Raw genomic sequence first — 25,760 nt, 5'->3', positions numbered from 1 at the left:
TAAAAGTTGTTCACACATTACTGCCACGGGCACTCACCAGAACGACCACCTAACAGGGATTTTATTTTTCTGTGCCATGCTTTACAGAAGGAACGAAGCCCTGCTGTTCAGAAACCAGAATGGCATCTTCAATTTACCTCTCACCAGGCACCCATGAATGTCAGCCAAGGCCTGGAAGATACGCAGTAAGTGAACCTTGTGTGGAATATATGTGCTTTGATTGCCTGTGGGGCATCTGCTTTGTGGTAATAAAATTTGTACTGCAAAGAAAGGGTCTAATGTTCATTGCTGTTCTTGCCTGTCCTGAAGTCCTTTGAGATTGGACTGGTGTTTTTTTTTCTTCTTTTTCCTTGGAAGCTTGGGCACAGCTGTAAATGTCTAGCTCTGAATAGACTTCAGCAATACTAGCTTGTTCGCCTGCTGTTCGTCACGAACTTGATAAATCTAGAGACAGTTCTTGCATAAAGAGGTCCATTTTCTACACAACATTAAGTGGAAATTTTAATACAGAAGCGGCAGGATTACAGTTAGCATGATCAGTTTGGCTCTTTCCTTACCATGCCCATTGAGCATAGGCTGCTAGTGACTCGGATATGTGCTATTTCAAAGCTGCCAATGCACTTTCTGACCTGTTATATCATTTAAATAGTCCAAGAAGTCAAGTTTCAACTTGGAAGTAATTTGTGACTGCTGCGGAGCAGTGAATTTTGCCGAGGGACAGAACAGGGGTGCACAGCTTTTTTTGGCAAGCATGGTGAACTCCTGCTTTTCAGACCATCTTGCAGATGACATCCGTGTTCTCTTTTTTTTTTTTTTACTTTTTTGGACGTTTTTTTTTTTTTTTTTTAGTGCAAGCAGTAGCAGTGAACTGCAGGGTGATGTCTGATGTACTTCGGAGAGCATAAAGTTGGGCTAGTTGGTTGATATGCATACTGAAAAAATTGTGCAGAAACACGAGGACTAAGCAGAGACAAAGACAAGGACGAGTGAAAAATTGCGCAGAAACACGAGGACTAAGCAGAGACAAAGACAAGGACAAGTGAAAAAATTGCGCAGAAACACGAGGACTAAGCAGAGACAAAGACAAGGACGAGTGAAAAAATTGCGCAGAAACACGAGGACTAAGCAGAGACAAAGACAAGGACAAGTGAAAAAATTGCGCAGAAACACGAGGACTAAGCAGAGACAAAGACAAGGACGAGTGAAAAAATTGCGCACAAAAACACAAGGACTAAGCAGAGACAAAGACAAGGACGAGTGAAAAATTGCGCAGAAACACGAGGACTAAGCAGAGACAAAGACAAGGACGAGTGAAAAATTGCGCAGAAACACGAGGACTAAGCAGAGACAAAGACAAGGACAAGTGAAAAAATTGCGCAGAAACACGAGGACTAAGCAGAGACAAAGACAAGGACGAGTGAAAAATTGCGCAGAAACACGAGGACTAAGCAGAGACAAAGACAAGGACAAGTGAAAAAATTGCGCAGAAACACGAGGACTAAGCAGAGACAAAGACAAGGACGAGTGAAAAAATTGCGCAGAAACACGAGGACTAAGCAGAGACAAGGACAAGCACTCGTCCTTGTCTTTGTCTCTGCTTAGTCCTCGTGTTTCTGCGCAATTTTTTCAGTATGATGTCTGATAGTTTGGATTTACTCGGTTTCATACATCATGTGCAACACTTTGAAACGTACGGAAATCGTCCGTATGAAAAACTAAAGGTCCGTGCTTTGCTTTGTGGCCTAGTTGTCTAAGGCATAAGAAAGCGACAAGTGTGTCAGCAATAAGAGCGTATTTAATCAAGTTCATTACAAATGTATCATGTAATCGACATGCATGCGAAGAAGTCGTTGCTTTTCGCTCATCACAAGGAATGCACAACTTTTTGATCACACATGTAAGCAAGAGAGCGCTAGCTTTGACTGTGTTGCATCTGATGTACGAAACGGTACAGTTCTGACGATGAAGACTTCAAGAAACTGGCCCAAAGCATCAACTGCTGCCCACCAGGGGGCATATTTTTTTCACCCGATTCCAGTTTACCGATTTTTTTGTGCTGCCTGAGATGTAATGAGGATGTTGGCAGTACTGTGGTCATTAGCATTATCTAGCCAAGATTTGGTCTTGCCATGGCTACAGAGACTTCAGTTTTACCAAGAAAAAAAAACTGACTGTCGGTTTGTGTAGTTAGGCCAAATACGAATTGTGTGCACTAGCACTTCGGTTTTCACTTCAGTTCCGTTGCCCTGTGATCGCGGATGCTGCCATTGATGGGGCTTGTGAGACCCATGCTGCACTCCCCAAGCAACCTCTCGCGACCAATCATTAACCGAATTGCCGCCTGCCACAATGGGCAGTGGCAAGAGGACAACCTGCCAGGTTTATGTGTGTGCGTGCGTGCGTGTGCGTGTGTGTGCGCGCACGTGTGCATGTACACACACACACCTGGGCAGACTGCCCACAACTCAGTGGGAAGGTGGGGGGCCTGCCACACAAGGACTTCAAACGAGCACAACGGCTAAATGTGGGGAATGCCTACTGCAAGTGTTATCACACTAAAGAAGAAAAAAAACTGCCCTCTCTTTCTACATAGCACTGTGCACTGAAGCCAGTAACACCGTGCAAGCCGAACAGGCGACGAGATCAAGCAATGTCTTCTGGATATTTTTCTAAATACAGGCAAATATCAGTCAGCACGAATGTCTGGATGCCCATCCTGAGTGAACAACCTTGAGATAAAGCCATTGACCCAAAAAAAAAGTCTCAAGTGAAGAGTCCTATGAGGAAGCAGAGATTTCTTTTTTTGTAGCTTGAAATATTGGTCAGTCAAAGCACTGGAACTTGAAATAGTTTATTCAATAAAATGGTTTGTGTATTTCAGAATTACAGAAATTTTTTTCTTTTTTTATGTTATAAGCATTAACATTAAAATAACAACCATAATTTTATCAATTTGTATTGGACAAAATTTTACATTACTGCTTAATATTTTTATTTGAAATGCAAACTTAAATTTTTCATTTCTTAGCTTTATTTTGATGTGTTGCATGCTGATGTAGCTAACAATTTTTTTAGTCAAAAGTGATGAAGTGAACCTTCAAAAAACTTTCTTTTCTGTGGTAATGAAAGAGTTCAACATCCTGCACAGACTCCTGCAGTGTCGCACCAAGTGGTATTCGACAACATCTGGAGGCCAATTAGTTTGTGCTGCACTTGAAACTGGAAGTAAAGGCAATGCAATTGATTGGAACAACAAAATGCTAGAACCGTGATGGAACGGTGTTTTATACACCAGTGTTCCAACTTGGCAAGATTACTGATAAACTGCATGTGGCTATTTATGTGACATGCAGTGAGGACTCTTGCTCTTGAATGGACTTGTTTGGAAAAAAAAACATTGCCGCCGAAAACACCAAAGCCCACAACCACTGGGCATGTTTAGGTGTGGCCAAAATAATATGGAGCACACTTTGGCATTTTAACTTTTATTATGCGTTCCGTAGAAACAGTGTGAAGGTTTCTTGAGTGCACCAGTGGTATTTGCTAAGGTACGTATAAAGTACCTCTAAATTTTCTCTAGGTAAGGTGTTAGAGGAGCTTGATCACCGCAGCCTGCTCTGTATCAATTAGGCCGTGACTGTGCATGACAAAGCATTTTTGTTAAACTGAACACTTGATGATCGAAGCAGATTTACAATGGCTCTTCGTGCCTTTAAAGGTGCAGTTTTCTACAAAGCCATTGCCTTGCTTCTGGAATGTTCTAGTTTACGTTTTTCACGTGGCCTTGGTTCACTGTGTTGCAGGTTCCATGATTTCCAGAGCTGTTCTGAATTTGAACCAGATTTGGATCCCAGTGAATATTTCAGTGGTCCTGTGGATTTTATTACCAATTATGTAAGTGTGCACTTGTAAAGCTATAGAAATACAGAGAAGATAGTTAGCTTGCTTTTAATTGTCTTGAGTAATCTGCCTTGCAGGCATCAAAGTATAGTCATGGGGAAGCAGTGCCAAGAAAAGTGCCGAATACAGTGCAATCACTGCGAGGAAGTGCTTGCTCTGCGTTGGGCCCTTTTTCGGGTTTTGTTTCTGGTGCTTTTTGACCATGAATGCATAGTATTTCAATTATTCACTTTATACCAGAGTATAGGTTGTTGTGTAATGAATGATTTCAATATTTCAGTCTACTTCCCTGTAGGATGTGTACACTTGCGGCTGAAATTTTATTGTTGGTCAGACTTCTGGTTGCCTTATTAGTTTAAGCATGGTGGCCAAGTAGTATGCTAGTAATGATACTTGGCTAGGTCTTGTGTTCCTTTTTCTTGTTCACATTTTTAGAAAAAGCTGTGATGGTGATTGCACAAGCAGGCACAAGCAGTAGCTTGCTTAGTACTGTCCCTTCCAGTTAAGTTGTCATAAGCTTTCTTTTTTTTTTCAACCTGCAGAGTGGTTACCATGTTTAGATGATTGCTGTGTTAGGCTTTTTGGGGTGTTCTGCTTAAAGCTCAATTAAGCTTGCACTCAAACCAAGATTAAAGGTGCAGTGAAGAGGAATCTGAACTCGTCTTTTTGCCGCAGGAACTCAACCTACACGTTCCGAGCATCCTTAGAAACTTCGAATTATTGTCCTCTGTGGCCGACTTCCCTAATTAAATCGAATTAACGTCCGGCTCCCGCCTTTATTCTTTGAATTCTCCCCGTACAGTGGGCGGAGTCGACCAACGCATAGAGTGCCTTTCAGCCAGCTCCGTGGAGGCTTTGCTTTCGTTTGATTTTGTTTTTTAGGTTTCCGTGAATAAATAGTTTCATTCGCAGATAATATAGCCGCAAAATAATCCCGCAGAAATAAAAATACGCGTGGACTATTTGCTTCTACGGATTACTACGTACTACTCCGCCGATGGCAGAGCGGCAAGCCGCCACGGGACTGGGTGAAAGGCACTCCCAGCGTTGGTCGACTCCGCCCACCTTACGGGGGGAATTCAAAAAGTAAAGGCGGGAGCCGGATGTTAATTCGATTTAATTAGGGAAATCAGCCACACAGGGCAATAAATCAAGGTTTCTAAGCATGCTGGGAACGTGTAGATTGAGTTCCCACGGCAAAAAGACGAGTTCAGATTCCTCTTCACTGCACCTTTAAGATGTCCAGTTTTTGTTTCAAAGCTGTGTACATTGTGTTGTTCTGAGGAACTGTCTTGAAATCGAGCTGAAAAACAACTGCTTTGTCTGTTGTGCCTTAGCTAAGGTGCAATAGATCGAATAGTTTCTATTTGTCATTTTGAAGCTGCTCAAAAGAAAGGCCAGATGTTTAAACCTTTTTGCTTTCTTGGTTTGTGGCACCCTAAAAGTGTAGCATGCTGCGCCATAGGCTACCGAACAACCTTTGGGTGTTTGGTAGGGTTTGCCATTTAAAGAACCTTTGATCGCAACTAATTTTTCTTGTTGTGGAGACTTCTCCGGCATCGCCACCATGCTGGAATGCCCATTTGAGCATATGCGGTACCACCAATGTGCCACGTGCAACACTTGATGCTAGGGCAGTCTCATGGCAAAATGCTCTGTATGTATGAACGTATCCGTGTCGGAGTATGTTCACTATACGCTGGTAAATGTGTTCTCCCTTCCTTTTCATCAGTGACAGTGGCCCACGCTGGCACTTCATTTTTCAGGGAGTGGCATAAAGATAGGTGTGCGGATGAGTGTAAGAAGGTTGCTGGAATAGGGTGGCTGTAGCTGGGACAGGACATGTTCAATTGGAGAGATATGGGAGAGGCCTCTGTCCTGCAGTGGGCATAGACTAATGATGATGACGTTGATGCAGAGTAAAATGCTATTGAGATGAGTTTAAAATGGACGTGTAAAGAAATTGTGATGCTATATTGGGTGCCGTTTAATTGTCAGAAGTACTTCAGAGTCGTATACCATAGCAGCAGGTGAAAAGAAGACTTATTTTTATTGCTTAACTTTCGAAGGCTTATCTTTCCGTAGTATTTGAGTGTTTTTTTGCGTGGTAGTATTGTGAGACAGTCCAGGGCCTTTTTGACAACTGTTGTGTCTCTTTTCAGAATTCTTTCAAGCTGACCGAGTCTTCATATTCCAAAGTCCGCGTACTATGCCATGGCCTTAGGGTGCCTAAATCTCAGGAGCATCTGGACAGGACAATAATTTATGGTCCTGTGAAAACAGTAAGCACTTTGCAGCCTGCAAGTTACACTCTCCAGGGCTTCTCAGACTGGATTCCGTGGTATCCTTGGGCTCCTTTGAGTGCTTTTGGTTCCCCCGAGCACCAAAATCTATTAACCTCAATCTCCCCCCTCCTCTATCCACCTCATTCTGGGGCTATTTTCAGTAGTTTCTCATACTAGGCTCTTTTACTGTATAGCCAGTTATTGTTAATTGATGGTGGGCATTTTTTGACTGGCTGTGCATCTGCATGCTCGTTTCGCATGCATGCTAGGAAGGAAGCCAAGACACCTAGGGTTTTTCAGCACCTCCTGAATGTTGTGAGGATTCCCTGAGGCTAAAAGTAATGGGAAACCCTGCTCTGGCCTTAGTAAAACAGTGCAGCGTCTGTGGTATTATTATTGCTCCCAATTTTTGGTGTGTGAACAACAAAATAATTCCAAATGGGAAGGTATCATTGAGGTCACACCTAGGCGAAATTACAAAGGCTCATTCACCCTCACTCAAAAAAAATTTGGGCAACTTACGGGCTTACTCAAACTCATGATCTCAAACTCCTGTAGGCTCACAACTAACTTGGGCTCACTCAGACTCGAGCCTAATCCGGGGTGAGCCAGTCATTACAAGTCACGATACATTTCAACTCACTCACGCATCTCGATTCACAACTTTTTCGGGCTCACTCACTCCTTTTGACTCACGACTGGCTTGTGCTCACTCACTCATCGACTCATTTGGTTTCACTCACCCATTATGAGTCACGACTTGCATCAGCATGGGATTGCCCTGTGTAACGTGGGATCGAGGTGCGTAAGAGAAGCATGACAAGGGAGCCCCGCCTCCCGCGCCGACTCATGGTGAAATTGTCAAAGCGTCCGAGACATCCCCACACAGCTCATTACCGCATCTGCGTTAACTAAAAAGGCACAACGGCATCCTGCTCTCTTCCATGGAATGCTCTTGTTCGGTTACCCGCAGACATCGCCAAGCCGCCTTGCCCTCAAGTGTCCTTGGTCACGGCTGTAATCTTTCTTTCTTTCCGCTGTCAGAAAAAGAAGAAAAATCTAAGTGCACACGATCGTCAGATTACCCACAGGGCTGGAAGTGCTGCACCATTTGCGCCATGCTACACCGTAAGAATTTCTTGGCGCTGTCATGTGCCATAGGCAGGAAATTGGGTCTTAAATAACTACTGGAGCCATCCTTGCAGGAGATGTAACACTAAAAGCTTCCGCCTAGTGTCAGTTTCGGCTTTTGCTTGGCTACAGCTTGGCTGAAGCCAGTTCTTTGTTGTAGCATAGCTGCACAATACCAGTGGATGCGTAGCATCGTGGCCGCTGGCATGTAGTAATTTGCTTGTCTGGCAACAGCTGGCATTGCTCAAAAACATTTCGGGAATCACGAGAAAACGGTAAGCAATAGGCACCATTTTGTAAGTGGAATCAGTGCAGCTTACCATAGTGGCACATATGTCATTTTTTTTTTTTTTTTTCAAAAATAACTATCCGAAGTGGGGGGATCACGGAGCCGGTCTATTTGCAGAGTTTGAAGTGGTTTCAGCCAAGCCATGCCGCCTCGTGCTGATGCCCATTTCTTGCAGGTGCATGGAGCTCCATGCCCAGTGTTTTTTCATTCACAGATCGGCTCCGCTGACGAAAATTCGAGCTGTGCACAGTTTACTCGGCTCGCTTACACTGTCGATCTCTTTCCCGGCCGAGCAGTAGATAGCACGAGAGCAAACATCCAGTAACCTCCGATAGCGCGTCGTGCCGGAATCTGAAACTGTACTGTCGTGAGCAGTTCAGTTTTCCGCTTGCTAGTCAGCCAGGCTGCACATGAATATGGAAGGCAACAAGGTGTGTCATTTAATGGCCTTTGAATTCTGCTATCCTTGCGATTGCGTCACTGTGCATCTGTTGCATTGAGCTGCAGGAAATCACAAAATGAGGAGCACTCTAAAGACCTATGTATTCAGCCTTTGGCTAGCTAAGGCATTGGCAGCATTGACTTATATTGGGAAACCTGCTCCAAAATGCAGTTTTTCCTGCTCCTGAGGTTGCTCCAGGAGGCAGTTTGTCACTTCCATTCTTGTACTCAGTACTCTTGCTGGAAGATCTAGTCGACCATATCATTCAAGTGTGCCTTTTTGCTAGGACAGGCATTTGGTTTGTAATACAGAAAAATGCCATCTGGTTTTTTCATTCTGTTTAAGTTGTTACTCACTTATAGACAGAGCAACTACAACTAGCCATTAACTATCTTTGAGATGACAACTTGTCATGTCTTGGCATTTATTTAACTATTTATTTATTTATTTATTTTAGTGTAACTCACAATCCCAATATGAAATCATGTTGTATGACATATCATTTACCGTATTTACTCACATAATAAACATGACCTCGTAATCAACTCACCCCACGGACTTAGGTTGTCAAAAAGTACAATCTTTTTTTTCCCTCGTGTAATGAACTCACTCCATTCTTTTCGCATGCAGTCCACTGGTGATGATAGTGAATGCTGGCAGGTGCTCTTTGGTGACCGCTGGAACAACAGTGCTATACTTGAAGCGCTGTCTGTCAAATATCAAGACTACGATATGTCGCCCTTTGGGATGAGCTGCCAATAAAATTGTTGCACGAAGAATTCAGGAACGAATAGATACCACGGCTGGTCATAAAGAGTTTCTCTGTTTGATCTGCCACCATAAGGATTGTAGCAAAAATAACTTGTTGGAGTTGATCTGTGCTGTGAGTTTTGCTAGGGTGACTTCTAGTTTTGCTCTCTTTACACAGCCTCGTGGCCCACAGCTTGAGTTGTACATGTTGGTTCAAAGGGAGACACTGGTCTTGATATGGTAAAAAAAAAGAAAAAATAGAATTGCAATTCTTCAAAAATGGCATTTTCGACTTTAAAATACTCTAAAGTACCTACCTACAGAGTTTCGAGCTACTAAAAATTGCTATACAGCCAAGCCAACTTATAACAAACGTGACGGTCGTGCATGTTGCGTTTGTTATATCCATAGTTCGTAGTAAGTGGACTTCCCATGTCAGAGCCAAATGTATAAAATCAGACCGTGTAAGTCCGTTATGCGCGTCTTTTTATTCAATGTATACCTTATTACAGTGCTTTGCAAGCTCTCCAGAGCAGTTACATACCCCTGACCGATCACGCTGCCACCCACAAGCTGCTCTAGGGAGGAAAATTGAAAATTGGTTTTTGAGGAAAGGAAATGGTACTACTTTGTCTTGCATCTTGGTGGACAGCTGAACTGTGCCGTAAGGGAAGGGATAAAGGAGTGAGAGAAGAAAGGAAGATAGAGGTGCCGTAGTTGTGGGCTCCAGAATAATTTTGACCTCCTAGAGATCTTTAAGGGGGAAGCTGGTGTTAGAAAAAAAAAATTTTGTTAATGAAGTCACAATAATCGGAAGTGTACTTTGCTACTTGCTTAACTGCGACTTCTGTAATTTGAATGCTCATAATTACTAATATACACCACAGTACATGTCTCTAAAGCACCCTCCTAAGACAACACCGTATTCACTAGATGCATGTTTGTTCATTCCAGACCAGCGAGCTGGCGTGGCGGAGTGGTTAGCGTGCTCGTCTCGCACTCGGCCCAGGTACTTTCGTAAGAGCGGCTGCATGCAGAGCTTGTCCCTAATGCGATCTCTGGAGATTTCTGTCCAAAAGGCACGGGTGAACCATGACACAGTTCCTTCGATTTTCTCACGCATGAGAGGCATGTCACATTCCGAAGAAGTGCCTTTTCTAAAAGTAGAAACATGCTCACTTAGCCCCTGCAGAACCTTTATAGAGGCTCAAGCATGTGTCGCTCTCGTCAGCTTAGGTGCGGCCAGACCACCTGTGGTTTGCTCAGCAAGACTCAGTTCGACGTGTCCAAGCAAGCAAGCAAGCAAGCATCGAAGCTTTTCATATGCGGCATCTCGTTGCTTCCACCCATTGCTGTCTCGTCACTGTAATCGTAACTAAGCGATGAAAATGAAAGCGTTCGACAGAGGTCTGTCTGATTTCGGATGTAAATTTAAGAGAAATGAACGCCAACCAAGTTTTTGCTTAAAAACACGATGTTTCGCAACCTTACTCGGTTTCTTCATGAACTTGTGGCAGCTGGCGAGTTGCAGCTTGGCTTTAAAGCACACAGTAGTTGACCACCAGGTCATTGAACCTAAACTGCAGATCTAGGAACGGCGAACGTTTACGAGGCAGCGATTAATATTTTCTGGCATCTGCTGAACGTGCCATGAGTGAAGCAGCAGCCTTGTGCGCGTAATTAGCTTAGTTTCCAGCGCACAATGATTGCGTCACTATCCTGTGGTCACATGCCTCGCAGTGCTAGACCACTGCGCTTCGCTCATTTTGACATCAACTTTGTGCTGCTTTATCATTTCCTTGAAATACTTTCTTGCCCCAACCCACAACGCCGGGTACTGAGAACAGGATTTTTTGTACAAAACTCTTTGGGCCTTTTCTTTTGGGTGATGCTCTTTCAGGCAAGCCAGGATACGTCCAGTGGTGTTAACCCTTTCGCTGTCGGGTGTTTCTGCCCGTGACGCACCCCCAGTGTCGCACACTTCCGGGATGATGGTCCCGCGGTTTCAACGTCAGAATCTGATGATGCCGAACTCGCCTCTTTCTCGGATGAGACGCTGTCAGAGTCCGAATCCGAGCTCGGCTCGTATTTAGAATCTGAAGAGCCACCGCTCCAATGCGCAGAGGAAGGTCCCGCGCGATCAGCCATATCCGAAAGTAACCGCGCGCAGCGGGGGTGTGCTTTCAGTGGCCCGCAAAACGGAGAGAAATGGGACACTGTGCAATAAAGATGAGAGAGGGAGATGGAAAAAGGCTAAAAGAAAGTTGAGGGGCTTTGCTTTTGCTGCTGCCAGCCGCAAGCGAGGGTGCGACGAGAGAGCGAAAGCAGCAATCGAGTCATGTGTCAGTCTCTTTGACTCTCGGAGTGGCAACAGCGCGCGCCCTTGAACTTGAAGCGCCGTAGCTCACTCGCCGACAGAAGAACAATAAAAACCTGCAAAACAGCGGCAGATGGCAGAACAACCCTTGGACCTCCATGCTTGGACCCATAACCACACGCGCGCGTCATGATCCGGCGAACGCGGAGCGACCGTGCCACTCAGCAAAGAGAGAGGGGTGGGATGGCAGTCGCTCCGTACTCTTCAATGCACATACCAAAACAGTAAGGGGCGAAAATACGAACTTGTAGAAAGATTCAACAGATGGCGCAGCTAGTCCAAGAGCGTCAGCTTTGCACTCAAGCGCGAAATTTTGAACGCACGATAGAGAACGTACCGGTACGTCAGTGACACTGTGGGGGGGAAGCGCGAAAACGTACCGGTACGTCCGTGACAGTGAAAGGGTTAATTGAGTTGAGTATTGTTCGCACCCCTTCAATACGAGCCAAGGTTGTGCTGGCACTTTTTGTGCATGGACTGCATATGCGTCTTTCATGCTGGTGTATGCTTGTGCTAGGCGTAGTATTTTTTGGTTGCATCATTTTTGGTTTCAGGTGATACGTGGAATGAACAAACAGTACCTTTTCTTTGGAGGTCAGTGAAAAAATAGTCGCCATATTCGCTTTTGCAACACCACGGAGAGCTGCGATCTGCACTCAGCGCAGAGCCGGATCTGCATCGGCAGCTTCTCCAGTCCTCAAATTGTCGTCATGACCTCTTTGACCAATCACAGGCGGCGATGCACCCCACGGTGTGCCCCACGCCGCGGGCCGAATATTTCTGCTAAAAAAGGCAATTTGCATATGGTTTTGACTTTTTTGGGTTCGATTTTCGAGCATACAGCATGAAAAACTATAGGACACCGCTGCCAGCCTGATTTTCAAAAAAAGTGCTTCAGTCTCCCTTTACCCCGGGCTGTCGAAATATCCGGAGCCCTCCACTATGCCATCCTTCATAGCCTGAGTCGCCTTGGGGTATTAATCCCCATGAAACCAAACATAATTGAGATTACTAAAATTATATTGTAGAAAATAGGAAGAAATACATATACAAACCTAATATCATTACAATATCTCTAATAATAAAAATTTTTGTTTTAAGACCAGTGTCTCCCCTTAAAGGGGCTCTTGAAGGGGCTCTTTGCAGTATGCCTGGGATGTTAAAGGATGCCACTTCACGAAAATCCTCCACTGAGAATTTTTTAATGCGCTTTGTAGAAGCTTAATTATCTGTAGTCAGAACTTCAATTTCAGCGTCTTCGTGCCTTTCCCTCTCCTCTCATCACTTTTTGCATGCTGAAAGGTCAGCACTCCTCTGCCTGCCCCACCGCCTGGGGCAGAGCTTTCTGATCTGCCGAGCTCTGCGGCTTACTGGCTGTGGCCATGGTAGCTGCCTGACATCTGAAAGAATCTGACCATGAGCCATTTTGAACTGGTATACACAGGAGCATGCGACGGAGGAGGGTGGGAAAGTGAAAAAGTTGCCGGAAAGGTCTCGCCTACTTTTGCGTGTGATTGTGGGTTCTCTGCTGCGTGTAGAAGTGTATAATTTGGCTCAGTTGTTCATGACAACACAATTCAGGGATTGAGCAAGTTTATGTTCTCTCCTCGGAAGGTGTGTCAGAGTTTCTTTAAGATGAAAGTTGTAGACTGTGCTTTCAAGCACAGAAACCATGCTGGAGAGTGTTTTGTTTATTTCAAAGATGAATTGCACTAGATGAAGTATTTATTCAAGCAGCCTATTTTCTTTCCCGTTTTTGACAGTTAAATTTTTTGCTGAATATTCTACCCTGTTTTATGAATGTACCCCCAAATTTGGTGGGCTTTCGGGGAAAAAAAAGTGTTCATTATGCGAGTAAATATGGTGCTTATGGGTGCTTGTTCTCATGGTTCAGTTAACCTTTCCTTCTCTTCAGAACCTGCGGTCCCAAGGGTTTCGTGCTCCACAGGCTATTCAATCAGTAGTATGGCCTGCAGTGGAATCAGGTAGAAACGTTGTGGCAGTTGGACCTCCACATTCAGGCAAGACACTTGCCTACTTGATTCCACTTGTTTCAAGAATACTGACGGAGACTGACTACAGACTGCTGCCCAGGGGAGTCGGGGTGAGTGTAGTAAGGGCAATCTTTTAGGTGTGTGTCAGTTCACAATTGTGGTGCCTTGTTAGCAGAATATTTCTGTTTTTCTCTTTTAAGTTTGTCTAGGTAAGGGATTTGAAGGTCTCTTGACCGTATCCACTGCATTTCACGCGCATTTGGATGCTTGCTATTATTTTTTTGAAACAAGTACCTTTAATGAGGCTGTATATATTTTTTTGATTTTGAATTCTGCTTTAAGAGAATTTTCTTTTCACTTTATGTTTCAAGTGTCGAGATTTGAATTCACCATGGCGCTTTTTTTTTTTTTTTTTTCAATTCTTAGCATAGAGCAGGAGAAAATGGCATTAGGTTCTTTCCTTCCAAACACTTTCTATTTTGTCTTCACATTTTTTTTTTTTTTTTTTTTTTGAATGACGACTTCAGTACACCTTTTACAGGGCTCTGTAGAAGTTCTAAAGTCTCTGAAAATCTTTGAATGGAAATTAGTGCCATTTAGCAGTTTTAGGAGGTGACCACTCCTGAGAGAGATTCTAAGCAAAAGCCTAAAACTAGTGGAAGAAGGTGCAAAACTTGCATTCTTACCAGGGATGTGCGAATAGTAGTTGTTTTGTTCAAAGTGAATAGTAGTTTTGCCGCCGCGGTGGCTCAGCGGTTATGGTGCTCGGCTGCTGACCCAAAAGACGCGGGTTCGATCCCGGCCGCGGCGGCTAGAATTTCTTTGGAGGAGAAATTCTAGAGGCCCGTGTACTGTGCGATGTCAGTGCACGTTAAAGAACCCCAGGTGGTCGAAATTTCCGGAGCCCTCCACTACGGCGTCTCTCATAGCCTTAGTCGCTTTGGGTCGTTAAACCCCATAAACTAAACTAAACTGAATAGTAGTTTTCTTCGAATAATTTTGAAGCGAATATTTCGAATACTTCTGACTTCAAAAAAGGTTCAAGGCCATTACCTGAAAGAGAGAGAGAATGCATTGAAGCTTTGTCACACTCATTGAAGCTGTGTAGACTTTTTGCAAAAATGGCCGTCGGAAATTGGGGGCGCTACCCAGCATGAGATGCTAACGTATCTGTGGAGTGTGACACTTATATGTGGGGCCTCTAACTGCTGCTCTTAATTGGGATTGCGTCTTTGCGCTGGTGTTGCTTTTAAGCAGTGACTCTGTGACACCTGCTAGGCATACGCACTTTGCGCCCAGCGCCTACGTGCGTTAGGCGTCGGAAAAGGGCACCCATCTCCATACGTTTCATGCTAGCTTTCCTTTGCGTGCACACAGTCGCGCTTGTTTGGCTAATTTCAGACGGCTGCGGTAGCTGCAGTCAGCTCAGAGTCGTCCCGTGGGAGTCAAGGGAGCCAGATTTAGCATAGCACGATACGCCTCCACGGGGAGCCTCTGTGCATGCGCAGGTCGCCCTGAGGACAGCACAAGCACGGGCCAGATGTTTTGCATGTCTGCCCCGCCGGGAGCAATCAGGCTGTACACACAGTGGTGCATGTAAGCGGATCGCGCTGTGCAAACTCTCGATTGATGTGTGCCGCCGTTTGTATTTCGGCGCGTGTGCTTCGTGGATAGCACTGTCACAGACATCTGGCTTGTGCAGATCTGGGCGTTGCGCTTCCGCGTGCTCGTGTCTGTTGCCACAAACATGCCGAGACTGGCTCCAGCATAGGAGCGGGAGCGCAGTCACGTGGCTCGGAGTCATGGCTTTGGTTGCGTGCGCTGTGGTGCCATCCCAGAGGAGGTATGCTGAACCAAAACTACACGCAGCAAGCGATCCACAAACATTATTCGCCTGAGACTAATACTTTAGATTTCGAATACCAAACATTCGGATCAAATAAATTATGAAATGCTTTACTATTCGGCTGAATATTCTAACTTATAAAAAATTCGCGCACGCCTAATTCTGACCAAATGATTACCCAGGTATGCAGTCATTTTTGTTAACGTTTCTGAGTATTGGTTGTTTGGCATTTTATGAGTGAGTGCCAAGCACCCAACTTGCACTGGGCTGCATGCCGGCGGATATGATAAACACCTACCTGTAGCAGCACCACAGGCAAGTGGGCAGGCAGTAGTTAGCAGATGCTTTGTTACCTCATGTTGTGCTGTCCAAGTTCTGCATTATGTAAAGAGTGTCATGGCAGGAGGTCAGGAGTAGGATTTATGACTCAGGTCGTCAGCATCTGTCAGTTCAAGTGTGCACAATAGAGGCGTGCACAATAGAGGTGTGCATGTCCGGTGGTTTTGTGTCATCAAGCAAGAACGACGAGCAGCCGCAGTTACGTACTGTTAGTGCCCAGGCTGCCGGGACCAGCAATATGACAGGTGTTCATTAGGAATGTGTGAATATTCTAAATTTGGAATACGAATTGAATATGTTTGTTATTCGGTTCATATTCGAAATCGACATTTTGGAATATTCTAATACTTCCGAATATTCTGCAGTGATCGAATACCGCTCCAATTTTCATAAACCAGACAGTGTCAGAACCACATTATATGGGCGAATTATGTGCAGATCGAATTTAAAGTCTCGGAAAATACTGCAGAGGCATCCCCTTCACTTTCTTCATTTTTCCTGTTGACTAGTCACATTTGGATGCTGCTAGGCATGAACCTCGCACAAAATTCCGCAAGTGGGCTTTCCCACATATCACATGTGATGAGAGTAAGATGGCTGACTATCCGCTTCAAACAATCAACAGTGTGACAGTGACGAGTCGGTCTAGTTTTGTTTATTTTTGTGCAAACAAAATAGTACATTATTTTGCAAAAAATAAGCATCTTTTTTTGCAGTTTTTATTTTTTTACTGCGCCGATATTTGATATTATGGCTCATTCACGCTTGGTCATTTGGCAGCAAGAACAAGTGAAATATGCCGCCACCAAAATGCTCTTTCATTCACACTTCCCGGCCCCCATGTTGGCGCTTCGACCGTGAGCTCTCACGTTAAGCATGTTACTGCTAGTAAATGGTTCAGGCTAGTAAAAATGAAGTCGATAGCATGAATCATATTGTGCTCATGGAAATTCATCACTACACATGTAGCGTTGAACCACTACTTCCACAGCGGTCAGTTCAGCTAAGACAGTGTCATGACAAAGACACTGTCTTTGAAAAAAAAACACACAAAAGTAAAATGACCTAATTTTGATTTTATGACTAGCTGTAATTTGCAGTGGAATTGACACCACTGTCTCATGGCCAGTTTCAATGGCCATCAAGTCGAGAGCCTTTGAGATTCTCAATCACTACCAAACTCGAAGGAGTTGTGTTGCTGCTACATGGCAAATCTCAATGGCCGTTGAAATTGTTCTCATGTTTTACGCCGAGCTTCAGTGCTGCCAACCTCCAGAGCCGCTTCTCCCCCAAGTTGCAACCAAAAATTCCCTAGATTTCTCTATATACGAAAAATAGTGTTCAGTTTTTGTATATTGTAAAATTGTATATTTATGCGTAGTTCAATAGCAAGTTTTATCATGCAGCTACCCTATTACCAGACGTTGGTAAGCAAATTAGCAGTAAATTTGAAATTAAGGATGTAAAATGAAGAACTAAATGAAGCTACAAGGTAAACCGTAGTGCTCTTTGGAAATTACAAATTAAAGGCTTTATATCGTATATGTCTTTTTTTTTTCACTGTACGCAAGATATTAGTAAACATGCATTGGCATGTGGAATTAATTTTTTTCCCTCATGTTGTGTCGGTTTAAACTTCAGCCGAAGGATACCATGTACAAAATGCCTGGAGGTCGCTTGAGGAGTTACGGAAACTACGATATGAAAGCTGCTTGTTCATTTGCTGCGATTGCTTTAGAGGGTGGCTGACGTAACAGTTTGAGTTAATTAAAACAATGAAGCAGTGATTGGCTTTTGTATATGCCTCTTGTGACCTCAACTCACTTTGTTCGTTGTGGTGGAACTTGAAATTATGGTTTATGATTTTGGAGGGTCCAATGTCCCAAAGTGACCCAGGCTATGAGGGATGAAATAGTGAAGAGCTCCGGAAATTTCGACCACCTGAGGTTATTTAACCTGCACTCACATTGCTCAATACACAGGCTTCTAGAATTTCGCCTCTATCGAAATTCGACCGCCGAGCCAGGATCGAAGCCTCGTCTTTCGGGTCAGCAGCCGAGTGCCATAGCCACTGAGCCACCGTGGTGGGTGAACTGGGAATTGTTCCCTTAGTTAGACTAGCTCAGATTTCCAACACGGCGCTCCTTTATAAAAAAACTGGCGCCCTTGTTCTTTCCTAGTTATCAAAACAAACGTGCAGATATGCTTACTAAATAGGAATTTCACGTCGTGCAGCGAGCTCCAAATACAGCGTGAGGAAGGGGCGCACGTTGAGGGAAGACGGGGGCACGCCAGATCTCATCAGCGGGTGCCACTGGCCACGTCAGGGACCATACACGTCCGACTAAGTCCGTGTAAAGGCTGGTTCACGTGCATGCAAGCGACTGAAAATTGAGCAGCGCAACGCTGCGAAAAGTTTGTAACTTGTTGGATCATCGCCGCTTTGACTGCTGGAGCCGCCGCGATGGCTCTAAACAGCTAAACAATGAAAAGCTTGTACTGTCTTCACAATTTGAGGGAGAAAAAAATTAATTCTCCAAGCAAATGAAATTTCCCTTGATTATACAAAAAATCCCTTTTCTCCTAAACGACATCCAAATTCCCTGGATGTAGGGAAAAATCCCTAGGGTTGGCAGCACTGCCGAGCTTGTATGGTGCCACAGTCATTGCTTTCGATTTTGTGCAAATAAAAATAAATATTTTTATGAACCTAAACAAAATGTTGAAATACACTTTTTTGGAATCGCGGGAGGTTTTTAGTTATTATTGAAGGCCAGTTGCATAATCTTGAAAGACATTGCCTTTTGTACGATTTGGTGTTGCAGTTTTGTAGTGCTCTGACAACACTGATACCGCTGGCTCTTCCATCTTCTGCGGTGGAGAGTATAAAATTAATGCGTATTGAACCAGACTGGTATTTTAAATTATTGTACAGACTAATATTTTACTGCTTGCATTAAAGTTTAGGAGAATAATGTTTGCTCATGATTGTGTACCATGAATGTATCATGCACGAAAGTGCACGGCGCTGCTCGAAGTAATGCTAGCAGCCTTGGGCAGCGCTCAAAGCCCCTCGAAACCTCGATAGAGTTCCGCGTTGTTCCGTTCACTGAATAGACTTTTCACTTGATGGCCGTCGGAACCGGCCGTGTAGCAGCACTTAATCGCCTTTTAATAGACTGTAGGTTCGAGAGCCACGTGATGGGTATGAATGACCTTTAGTCACTTGCTTTAGGCTTAGCCTGAGCAATCCAGTGGGCGAGCACATTTGTTGACGGGTTGTTGACACATTTGTTGACACATTTGTTGACAAGCCCATTATCTCAAGATAATGGGCTTGTTGCTCTCTAAGCTCTCTACTGGTACAGTTTTCTTGCTAAAGCAGGCCATGCTAATTTCACTTACTGTGAACCCGCTTCAGTGACTTGATGGCTATGGTGTTTGGCCACTGAGTCCATTATAGCGGTATCGAATACTGGTCACGGTGGCTTCAATTTGATGGCTGCAGATTGTAAATCGCCATTGTGTTGTGACGTCAATGCAGATGAAAGAACCGCAGTGGTTGAAATTAATCCAGAGCCCTCCACTGGGGTGCCTTTCATAGCCCATTTGTTAAAACCCACATAACATACCAACCTCAGGATATCAAGAATGGGTGTCTTAAGACATTTACTGAGTATTTTTTTTTTTGTATACACACATTAAGCACAACATTCGGATTAAGTGGAACATTCGTTTTCTTCACAGTAATGTGTTCTTGCACGGTAGTGTTTGGCATTACTAATGCCAGCAGATAGTTTTTATGGTGTAGTCTAGATATTTTAATGCAAATTGGTGTGGAGATAACACAAATCATTGAAAACTAGGCTGAAGGCTCTATATTTTCAAAGGACAAAGTTAACAAACCATGGGCATTCTTGTGAGCCTTGTAGTTATTACCATTTACAAAATATTTTATAGGAGGACAGTCTTTTTCGTGGTTCCTTACAATTTTCAAGGCATTTCATGTGTGCGGTTATTTAGTGCAGTGTTTCTGTTCATTGACTGTTCTAACCATTTTTGCGCAGCCTCTAATGCTCATACTGGCATCCACTTGGAAAGGAGCCTGTCGCATCTATGAGCAAATCAACTGGCTGACCAGAGACATTGCTGGCCCCAGGTGTACAGTGCTTTATGCTGGTGGAACAGAAAAAGGAAGCGAGGTGATAACCCAATTAATCATTTTGCTGAGTGCACTATCCCCCGAGATATGAACAGCATGTGGTCAGATGCTGCATGACATTGCATTTTTCTTTTTTTTAGATTCATATTGTCAATGGCTGCGACATTATGGTGGCAACTCCTAACGCTTTCCTGCGGTGCCTGGAAAACTACAAGCGACTAATTGTGAACCTGTACCGATGCTGCCATTTGGTATTGGATGATGGCGAACGGCTCCTGGACAAGTATGCTCCAGAGGTATAGGCCACTTTTGATAACATTAAAAGAAACCATGTCATCCAGAGTAGACCAGTTATCATGAGCGTAAAAGTAATTCTGTAGGAAACACTACTTGACGGTATGCATAATGTTAACCATGTATTCTTAGTGCTGATGGGAAATTGTTAAAAATGTTAGTAGTTCGACAAATACTTTGAAAAGTAAAAGTGCAGTCCAAAATTATCTTATTACAAGCATTTAGCGAATTGTTCAAAACTTTTAGCATTCCAAAGCTTCCAAGGATGATTTCAGAAGTTTGCTATTCATCTGAAAGTACAGGGAAACAGGAAGTGTTCAGAATGACATTCACCAGCTCAGATTTGCGTGATCTTGCACTGTGATAGAGCAGTGTGTACCATATGTTTGCAACGGTTCACCTAATCGGCTAATTGCACCCACCAGAGCAAATGTAGTTTATAGTGGTCTCGAACGCTACTGATGAGCATGGCAGCTCTACGTTAAAAGGTAGCCCGTTAATTTGAACGTGAATGGGTTGTGTGATCGATAACTGAAACTATACACTGTAGTGCCTGGGTGGCCTAGGTGTGCAGCAGACCAAGCAATGCTCCCACGATGCTGCATCGCCTCTTAGGAGGAAATGTGGAGATGGTAAAATTCACGTGCGAGGTGGGAGGCCAGATGAAAGGGGTTGGGGGCTCTCTCTCTGTGTTAGCGGTGGCATGGTGACGATAGCTATGCATGACAGATTTGTACCTGGCTTGCTTGCTTGTACCTGGCTGACTGGCCTTGCTTGTAAATGCCGATCTCGAAGGCTTCAGTAGCTTGCTGTTTTAGCTTTTTAATGAGCAGTGGACGCTGCAACCAGCGGTGAGATACAGGAAATCAGGCGCGTCGCAGCATCTCCAGCCCTCCAATCCAAAACCACGCGGTCGTGCATTAAACTGCGACAGTCGTGAAATGAACAAATTGGAGCTTTCGGTGATGTTTGTTGCGCACCTATTTTTCCCAGTGCCCATGATGTCACGTTTTGTGCAATTGGTTGCAGCCTATGGTTACAGGCATACCGTCAACCTACGTCGGGTTCCACGACATTGCGGTGTAGAAGTGTTGTCTGTTTGCAGTAATTATTACGCCAAAATGCTTGAAAGGAAGGCTGAAACCATGTGTGAAGTCGACGCCAGTGCGTTATCGAAACAGAATGTCACCGAAAAGCACACTCATTGATTCGGCAGTTCACAATTCTGTGTTTGAAGGCTGGAAAATTGGGTAACGTAAGTGCAGCTGTCCCAGTGACTTTCGCTTTTCAACCAAAATGGTTGCACATCGTCCGCGCCTCATAAGTGTGAATTTGTGAGTCAGAGAGGTTCACGTGAAGGTTGCGTGTTCCTCGATTTTTCAGCATTGTAACCGTGCTCACCACCTGTCGCACGCCCTTCGCGCCTCCTGTGCAGCCCTCCACTGCTGAAGTTTGGCTGTGCTAATGCTGCCGACCTCTTCTTCAGTTTTGAAGGCGAAGTGGAGGCCTTCTGTTAAGTTTGGGCTTTAGAACAGTAGGTGTTGTGTATGTCTTCTGGGAAAAAGAGCAAAAGTCGATGACTGAATATTTTAGAACAATAAAATAGGGTGCCCTGCTCCCGTTTAAAAAATAAGAGAGAGAGAGAAAAAGTCCCCTGGTCTGGCCATCTGCCGTAGGCTGTGGAAACTGACTCTTCACCTCAGGTTGTCTATGCTCTCCGCTGTCCCCGCTAATGCCGCACGTCAGATGTCGGTGCACGAATTGCGCAAGCAACGGAGATGGGTGCATGCGGCCTATCCCGTGTGTTCTTTTCAGCATTCTGTCATTTTGTGCGGCTTTTGGACATGAGCTGTTGTAGTGCCACTTGGTGTGAGGTTGCAGAAGAAAAAGCTGTGGAGACTGCTGGATTTGGCACGGAGAGGCGCCGATCGGGCTGGTGCACAGCGCGTCATGTTAACTGCGATCACTCTTTGCAATCGGTAGCATTCCATTTATGGCAGTTCATGTTTTATTGGGGAATTAATGTGATTCGACCATATTTCAAGTTATGCAGCACTAGTTAATAGAGAGTCGGCGTGGCAAGTTTATTATATTGTCACGTTGTAGTGACGGCAGTCCAGCGGTCAGGAATACAGCAACAAGGCTTGCAAACGAAGCTCTTTATTTGGGCTGACTTGCGCCCTGCAAAAGAACTGAATCACTTGGCAGCGGCGTAAGCAACAAACGTGCTCGTCAGTCGTCGAACTACGAATGCCCACCGCTTGCGGCATCGCTCAATTTAAAGCCAGCAAGGAAACTTCGAGATAACTGGTCAAGATCATCTACAGTAATCTAGAAAAACGTAGATGCAGCTCTTCACGGCTGTGATCAATCCAGATTAGTCCAGTCGCTTCTCGCGTCACAAACAAAAATGATAACACCCCTTTCCTGCTGCCTTGAGCGCGAACGAACGGACACTACAATTATACGTGGCAATATCTAGGTTGACCGCTGCAACACCTTCTGTACATGGAGCTGAGTGGTTACGGCGCTCGGCTGCTGGCCCGAAAGACGCGGGTTCGATCCTGGCCGCGGCGGCTGAATTTCTTTGGAGGAGAAATTTAGAGGCCTGTGTACTGTGCGGTGTCAGTGCACGTTAAAGATCCCCAGGTGGTCGAAATTTCTGGAGCCCTCCACTACGGCGTCTCTCATAGCCTTGGTTGCTTTGGGACGTTAAACACCATAAACCAACCAACCAACCAGATACACGCGTGTCGGGGTTGGTGGCATGGGAAATAGAGAAACTTTGTAATGTCGAGGAATATGCTACATGTAAATTCGTTACGTCCAGGTTTGACTGTACTTTTTTGTGTAATTTTCTATTCTTTTTTCAAGTGCGATTCTTTATGCGTCAATAAGTTTGAAGTACAAATATGTACCAGATTAAAGGCCTTCTTTCAAAGCAATTGGTCCAGATGTACAGTTTCTTCGTACAAAACCAGTGGTTGAAATGTCTTGAAAGTGATGTCATTTAATTTCTAGACTCATTTTGAGTGCAGTTTTGCCATTTGTATGCATGTGAGACATGCATATAGTTTGCGCCTTGTATTGGGTTAAAGTTTCCTGTGGTCTCCTTCAAGTTCGAATTATTGAGAATTGATTGTAAAAGGTCACCCGACAAAACTGATTTGATGCTTTTAGGAGTATACTGTACGGTTAGATATTATGACTGCATTGTTTTGTTTGGTAACAGCACTGAATGTGCGGTTATGGCATCCAGACAGTCATAGCTGATGATGGTGTAGTTTAGCGAATTTCTAACATGGGAGCTAAATTCTAATGTGCCATGTGTAGTTTAGCGAATTTCTAACATGGGAGCTAAATTCTAATGTGCCATATCGGATACCCAGATGCCAAATGAAAGCCAATCAGTAGCTGCAGCAGAAGCTTACGAGTGCTGCCCTGTTCCTCGCTGTGTCCATCTTGCATTACTTCAGAAGTGCTGTATACCTGGCGTCCGCACTTCTTTGAATTGAAAAATATTTGGCGTTAGTTATCCTATACAGTCACAGAGGGTAAAGAGCAACGTTGTTGCAACATTTCCACTTGTCTTTCTATAGGTTGCAAAAGTGGTGATTGAATTCTGGAAGTCTCAGGCTTGTCGTTGCGTGAGCATCCGCATTGAGCAAATTATAGTTTGCTCAACTATGTGGACCAGAGGCCTGGATTTGTTTCTGCGCAAGTTACTCGTGGACAGAAGCCCCTTGGTCTTCTTCTCATCTTTTTTTGAGGCTGCCATATATGCACAGGTGAAGACAGTCACATGCTATGCTAAGCCTGACATGCACCACGCTACCTTGCTTGGTGAGTGCTGTCTTCTGAATTAGGTAGTGGCTCTTTTGAAAGCGTGTGGTGTTTAGATCATGAGATCAACCTTTCTTTTGCATTTGGAACAGGTGTTTTACAAGATAAACAGCACCAAAAGGTGGTTGTATGCACCTCTAACAGAGAAACTGCCATTGCTGTGAATCGCTCACTCTTAATGGCAGGTGTATACTCCCGGTTGCTTCATGATAAGCTTCCCATGGCAAAAATTTCAGGTAAGTCATAAGGCCCTTCTCTTGACAAGCTTTATGTGGCTTTTGAATTTCGAATTCAAGAAACTAAAACAATAACATGCGCTGGACAATGCATATTGCTTTATCAGATTTTTCTGCATGCACACTTGGTTTATTTCCTGCAAGTTTTGGATAAGGATAATTTTCATTTTGAAGTGCATTTGATGTCAATACTTTGGGCATTCATCCAGTACAAATATATAGTACAGTGGATCCGGAATATTGAATTATTGTTCACATCGAATAATCAAAGCACCTCCTTGAAAATCGCATGTAAAAGTATAGTACAGTCTAGCCCGGTTACAGCGAAGTCGGCGAGAATCTCAAGTTGCTGTGCTATATCGACTATTTCGTTATATATGGACTAGGAAAGAAAAAATACAAATATTGGCTGGTCTAGCATTTCCTGAACACGTTTCGCGAGTGCAGACTTAAGGATTGCGGCCTCTATGCCATCAAACTGCGAACCGAAGTTCTGGTCGAACTGCGAACTCCCGAGGAACATGCGCAGAATGGCAACTGCTGTGATGGCCGCTGCAGAGGTCACTGGCTTAGGGGCAGAACCAGCGTCATCGCAATCGCTTTCAGAGGCGCTGTCCATTGTGGTCCCGTCCATGACGCTCCTGGCAACTTCGGCAGTCGTGAAGTCCTTGGTAGCAAGAAGGTCGGCGGCGGCGAAAATGAAGTCCTTGTGGCTCAGACCCGAAGACACAAAGTCCAACCCGCTAGCGGACTCCCAGAGCTGCTCCGAGGAGGCGGCGCCATCAGCTGTTGCAGCTTCTGCCCCGGCAGGCACTGCACCAGCGCTGCTACTTTTCTCGACGCAGTGGCCAATGGTCATGTGCTTCACGTCCCCCCAAGGCTCCGCTTGCAAACAAAATCGCCTTCAGCAATGGGACCTTCATGTTGGCCACGTTGTCGGCAGTGCGAGCAGCAATGAGGAGGTGCTCGATAACTCGGCACCGCTAGTGGACCTTGAACCTGGTAATAATCCCCTGATCCATGGCGGTAATATTTGGGGGAAGGAACAAAACCTGGATAGCGCTCAAGTGTGTGTTGGCGTGATGCGCCTTACAGTTGTCAGGAAACATCAGCACCTTGCCGGACCATCTCGTTGTCGAAGTCAACGAGCCACTTGCCAAGAATGTCTCGCGTCATCCACGTCTTCTTATTGCTTACATTTGTCACTGGCATAGACAGCATCTTGGCGAAGCCGGGTGGTTTCATGGATTTGCCAACTACCAACAAGTCTCTTGTCCGAACCATCCATGTTTGCGCAGATCAGCACAGTGATTTGGTTTTTGCTGTCCTTTCCGCCCACACATTGGTTTGTCTTTGCCGCGAGTCTTCATCGCAGCAGTTGGAAAAACAGACCGGTTTCATCTGTTTTATAGATATCCTTGTCGGAAAACTAAAAGAATCCAATCGCGGTGCTTGGCCATCCACTGGTGGAGCGAACCCTCATCAACGGACGCAGCCTCCCCAACAATGTTTTTACACGTGATGCCGTGCCTCTCCTTGAACCGCTGGAGCCACCTATTTCCTGGCTGGAAGCCTTCGTTACCGAGAGCGAATCCGAAGTCCTTGGCCTTTGCAGCATGATCGGTCCACTGAAGGGAATGTTCTTCGATCGTATATCCAAGAACCACTTGTAAAGCGCAGCTCCTACATCGCCGTACGTGGCGCACCGGATCCTCTTTTGGTCCCCGCTGCCAAAGTTATCGATCTTGCTACTTTTCTTGATTGTGTTTGAAAGTGTGGACTGCGCAGTTTCATACTTCCGTGTGATATCGTTCTTCTTCACTTTTAGCGCGCTTTCTCTTCAAAGACAATACCTTTCTTGCCTTCCTCTTC

At 44.7% G+C, this 25,760-nt stretch overlaps 1 protein-coding gene across 3 annotated transcripts in view; it reads left to right on the top strand.

Moving 5' to 3' along the window:
- LOC149351019 (putative ATP-dependent RNA helicase TDRD12) overlaps nucleotides 1-25,760 on the top strand; it is a 162,724-nt gene that overhangs the window by 60,661 nt on the left and 76,303 nt on the right. For all 3 annotated transcript variants that reach the window (XM_089580208.1, XM_089580209.1, XM_089580210.1), the window contains 8 exons: nucleotides 88-185; nucleotides 3,804-3,894; nucleotides 6,063-6,182; nucleotides 13,090-13,278; nucleotides 19,421-19,555; nucleotides 19,656-19,811; nucleotides 23,409-23,652; nucleotides 23,745-23,888. In XM_089580208.1, coding sequence (XP_089436334.1) covers nucleotides 88-185; nucleotides 3,804-3,894; nucleotides 6,063-6,182; nucleotides 13,090-13,278; nucleotides 19,421-19,555; nucleotides 19,656-19,811; nucleotides 23,409-23,652; nucleotides 23,745-23,888 — 1,177 coding nt within the window. The remainder of the gene's footprint in view (nucleotides 1-87; nucleotides 186-3,803; nucleotides 3,895-6,062; nucleotides 6,183-13,089; nucleotides 13,279-19,420; nucleotides 19,556-19,655; nucleotides 19,812-23,408; nucleotides 23,653-23,744; nucleotides 23,889-25,760) is intronic.

The sequence above is a fragment of the Amblyomma mixtum genome, chromosome 3 (assembly GCF_055824585.1).
Source record: "Amblyomma mixtum isolate Tamu chromosome 3, ASM5582458v1, whole genome shotgun sequence".
Taxonomy (NCBI): Eukaryota; Metazoa; Arthropoda; class Arachnida; order Ixodida; family Ixodidae; genus Amblyomma; species Amblyomma mixtum.
Note: the sequence above shows the minus strand (reverse complement) of the source record. Positions and strands in the feature narration are given on the sequence as shown.